This window comes from Clytia hemisphaerica, unplaced genomic scaffold, assembly GCF_902728285.1.
Source record: "Clytia hemisphaerica strain Z4C2 unplaced genomic scaffold, Clytia hemisphaerica genome assembly, whole genome shotgun sequence".
In the NCBI taxonomy this organism is placed as follows: Eukaryota; Metazoa; Cnidaria; class Hydrozoa; order Leptothecata; family Clytiidae; genus Clytia; species Clytia hemisphaerica.
The window spans coordinates 242,674-247,796 of NW_027103520.1; the positions used below are offsets into that span (position 1 = coordinate 242,674).

At 34.4% G+C, this 5,123-nt stretch overlaps 1 protein-coding gene across 1 annotated transcript; it reads right to left on the minus strand.

The window, feature by feature from the left end:
• Positions 1-1,911: 1,911 nt before the first annotated feature.
• LOC136799392 (uncharacterized) lies at positions 1,912-2,837 on the minus strand. The gene has a single exon (XM_067056106.1). The coding sequence runs from the start codon at positions 2,765-2,767 to the stop codon at positions 2,075-2,077; it is 693 nt and encodes a 230-aa protein (XP_066912207.1). The 5' UTR covers positions 2,768-2,837; the 3' UTR covers positions 1,912-2,074.
• Between the last annotated feature and the right edge of the window lie 2,286 nt (positions 2,838-5,123).

A 5,123-nucleotide genomic window follows, 5' to 3' on the forward strand; every position in this document is an offset into this window, starting at 1 on the left:
AGTTCTCTGTTTAGAACAATGATTTGACCTGCCTCCAACTGGGGTTTCCCATGGACCACATTGTTCCGAACTTTCAATTTCTTACAACATTATGACGTATGCAATATTGTTTTTATAAACAAATGTCTTTATTCTGAAAGATAAGAATCCATCAAACACATTCTCAATGTAACCTGAGATCGGATTGTGATTGTTTTCTGCACACCACGCTGAAGCTCTAAAGGGATGAGTTAAAACATAACAATATGACGAATATGCTATCTCAAAATCGTAAGGATCATCTAAAAGGACTGGGAATGACAATGATTGTGTTTAAAAATAGGGCACCGTTTCAGGAAAATTTAGTTTTTGACTTTCCGGCACATAACAAGATTCTTGTTATAGAATTTTTCGCGGGAGGACTATTTTCATCAGATGGTTAATTTTCAAGGGCCTTCATAAGTTTACCGTGCCCGTAAGAAAATTATGACCAGCTGTTATCAGGTTCAATGTTATTTTGAAACTGTGCAATAACAAGAGCACCTTTTGAATTTTGCGCGTTCAGAACAAAGCACTCGAAACCAAAAAAATCTAAAGTTTCGCTCATGGATCATATTTCAAAGATGTTATCCTCTAATCTTATCTGATCCCACAGATATAATCTTGTAGCTTTAACTTTAGTAAATGACATTAATACTTGAAAAGTTAAGCAATGTTATTAAAAAGTTACCATGAGAACAGCTTAACAATGAAAACGACTCTGATTCATGCAATAACGAACAAAAGACAGGCAGGAGCTCGAGGTCTCTCCAATATCTTTGATATCGTTCCATGAGTAGCTCACCGCTCATTGCAACAGAAAGCATTTTAAGACTCACACCGTGCAGGAATAAGCTTGAGCGACAAGACAATCGAATTGGTGAAATGGACACTTTTTATTATCAAAACATTTCAGCTGAAATTTCTTCGAAATTTGTACAAAATTATCTTTTGAATTGCAGTGATCTTTTTACTTACAGACTCTAGTAAAGTAGAGCAGATTTATTCAACTTAACTTCAAGGCAAATGTTTATAATCCAAGTTGAAAGTGCGCCAATGAAAACATTTTTGTCTCGAGATTGCCCAAAAAATAAGCACATTCATGTCCAACGTACAATATGTTCGAATAAAAAAGTGTCCAAAGTACAATATGCTCGAATAAAAAAGTGTTCAGCTTATCGTGCAGCTCCGTTTAACAAAATAATCAAACATAATCAGAAGCGGCACTCAAAGTTCTAAATATGGGGGGAGGGCGTCCAGGATATCGGTACATCGATCTTGGCCTTTTTTTATATCGGTAAATCGGTATTAGGAGAAAGATTTGATCGGCAATCGGTATTTTAAAACCATCCCGGTATCGATAAAAGACTCTTTTCATCTTGTCGTGTCCCAAAGCCTTTACTTTAATTGTTATAAAAAGCTAGAATCTCTCGGACAGCTGTTTGTCTATTCTGAAGCAGACCAATTATCTATAGTATAATTAATCATAATCCCCGCGCTCAGATTAGATTAAAGGCAATTACGCCTATAAAAGCTTCTCCTATTCTACTATTGTGTTTAAATGCATGCTTTCCAATTAGATACTTAGACTAAAAGTTAAAAAGCAATCAAAGAAAATTATTTCAAGAATTTCTTCACAACTTTTTGAAAACACGCTTTTTTATAAGAACACTCTTATAAGACGACGACTATGAATCAATGTTCACAAGATTCCCTGGTAATTCTGTTGTTACAAAATCTCCCAAGTTTCAAATAAAGCCTTCGGATGTTCTTAACTTTTTAACTTTCAAATATGATGTTCTTCCTGTAAATGTTTCTAACTTGTTCTTAATATTTTGGTCATCGAAACCTCATGTTCTTATCAAAAAAATGTGAATGAGAGAAAAGAATGTGTTTCGTGTTGTATCAATTTTTGATGTTTGGATATAATTTTCAAATATTTTTACTATAATCGCCGATTCGGTTTCGGAACATCGCAGTGCACCGTTTTTCCAACCGTTACCGGGAAAAAAAACTATTCATAAAAATTAAAACATTGCCTACAATTTAAAATACCTTAAGGCACTTGCATTTTCATAAGAGCTCCTTTAATAGTTGTGATTCCTTTTTCTCGTTCTTCGGGTTTTACTTTTCGATAATCATCAAAAGTTTCTTTAGTAAAGTTCTTTGTGTGCCCATCAACAACTAGTTGCTCGAATTCTTCAATCATCCTAGGTTTAAGGTAGCCGTCACAAGTACTAAGCACAATCCATCCACCACTTTTCACCAATTTGCATAATTTTGGGATATCAGAAACGACTGGATGAGAGGGAGTATTGAAAAATACACCAACAGCCAGAATGATGTCGTATACTTTAGATCCCATCACTGAATGATCGTCATTCGATCCTAACACATACGTATTCTTCATTTTCCCATTTCTTCGTCCAACATTCAGAAGTCCTTCACAAGGCTCCGAACCATCAACATTTTCAAAACCGTACTTATCAAGTAGGATGTCTACAAGATAGCCTGTTCCACAACCATAGTCTAGAATCTTGGCATCTTTTCTCCCACCTAACAGCTGGTTAGCTAATGCACAGACTTGTTCAGGCCCTTGATATTCATCGTCATATCGGACACGGTCGTAATCTTCTGCATATTTTGTATATAATTCTTGTTGTGCTTCATATTCCTCTTCCATGGTGTAAGCCTTGTTTGCCTTGATGGCTGTAAGTTCTGTATTGTAACCTTTAGTAGCGGCCGCCATCTTTGTTGCTTCCCTACTGTCTCTTGCAAACTGAACGAGAAGTGTTCTGTTTGACAATGCGAAATCTATATATCATGTTATATATCAACTTAATCTCTATGAAATGGTGAAATCATAACATTTTATTGTTTTCCCACGTGACTTCACGCGATATTCACGCGATAATTTATTAATCTATTTAAAATAAAAAAAAGTTGGGAGAACTTACATCTGATCAGCAACGCTCACACGATATTTTATTTAAAATGGTAGCAAGAGTTGCGTGAGGAATCAAAACACGACGAAATAGGCACAAGCGTTAAAGAAAGAAGACAGCGAAGATAAAAGTCAATCTTGAAATTGAATTAAGAGTCTCAAGCATAACCAAAGACTGCTCAGACAGACCTAAAACTGCTTCCACACATCTCCCGAAAAACTCCCCCTGGCGAATTTATCAGGGCTATTCCCTCGGGAAACAGGGTAAGAGAGGTACACGAAATCGATAAGACAAGTTACTGTCCAAAGAAATTATTATACCTTAATTTGATTAGTATTGATTCATCTGTTCCTCACAAAATGGAAAACTGATCATATTTCATTTCTCTCATCTGCTGTTATTGATGTATTCGTCTCTCAAGTCAAAACTTCTAATCGATATACTTGTTATACATTCTTGTTCAAAGCAAAATCTAGTGATATCATATACCATAAACAATTTCCGTATTTTTCATACTTTTTAGCACTAAAATGATAGAAAGGTTATAACTTTATAAATAAGATGACATTCTGAAGGGATGAAAATCTATTAAATAGCCCCCAAACGGTTTGCTTGATTAAGGAGGGGCACTCAAGGTAAATGACCATACTTGCAGCCCTTAAGGGTATATTTTCCAAGCTTCCCAAGTTCGGTTTTAGTGATTGAACGTTAAGTCACGTCAATAATAGTTTCGCCTTTGACGTTTTCTAAAATGAGACAAGCTGGAGTTTTTACAAGCTCTTACTTGGTTTGGTTTAATAAAACAATTTTGTTACTTTTTTAAAGAACGCGTCATCTCTATTACTTCAAATGACCAATTAGTGAAGTATCTTATAAAAACTCCAGCTCATCCCTCTAAAATAGATGTTTTAGTTTTTTGGACATTACTTTTGAACATGAATTTTGAACCAATTATGAAATTTGAAAAGTAATTTAAGTTAGACTTTACTCTGAACAATTCCGAAAGAATTTTTGAAAAATCTCTTTTTTACTGCCTACAATATCAAATCAATTTTTTTCACAAGTTAGCAATATATTTTATCAACATTTGTCAACTCTGAAATGCAGAATTTCAACAGCGTGTATACTTTATATATTCATGATTTAATTCGAGTTTTACTGAGCAATTAGAGGATTTTTATCAAGCTAAAAAAAACTATGATTATGACGAAACGATGTTTGAATATGGTCAGTTAACGGATAACAAACAACTCAAGTTACAGTGTGATCGGCCCTAAATATGGTCAAAGTCCCAATCGATTTGAGCTTGATGAAACCCAAGCTTTAAGTTTGATGAAAGACAAGATTAGAGATGTAATTTAGGGAAAAGAAAAGTTTGAAGAGAAATTATGAAAGTATATGTACCAGATCATATAGCTGGAGGAATCTAACAAAAATTTCCTCACAGGTTCTTTCTCTGCTTTTTTCCGACACTTCTCGAGATAAATCAACATCATTGCAGGTCTCATTTTCAAAATGACAATGGGCTGGGAATCTCTTGAAATTTTAGAATAACTTTTTACCGCCTTGGAAAATTGAATAAACACCCCTAGAAATTTTTCTCGGATTATCCTCTGGAAATGTTCGCCCCTTCCCTGTATGGATATAAAATGAAATAGCCCATTAACATACACGCTTTCTTTTATAAGAATAGTGTACTTTAGATGAGGGTCAAGTATTCTTAAGAAAGTGCCAAAATTGAAGGTGAAATATTCTTAACGTATTCTTAGACTTGACTTTTTTACAAACATGAGAAGTGATCAATCTGAGAGTTTTGGACATTTGAGTGAACATTAAAATTACATATCTTCCTCAAAGCTTCAATTTATCTCTAACAAAGGAAGCAGTTTTTTCTGTCAACAAATCACAAAATAACGGTATTCTTATCAAATTCTGTGAAATTCACCCTAGAGGGTATTCTTAGAGTATTCTTACGATTTGGCCAATTTTCACCCTGATATTCTAATAGAAGATACTTTTCTTATAAAAAAGCGTGTATGTGATAAGTTTTCCCAAAAGACAGTTTACAAATCCGCAAAAGCTGGAGTATCTTGGCAACAATAATTTGAAAACTTGTGTATTTCGAGAAGACTGTATTGAAAAGCAAAAACGACAACGAAA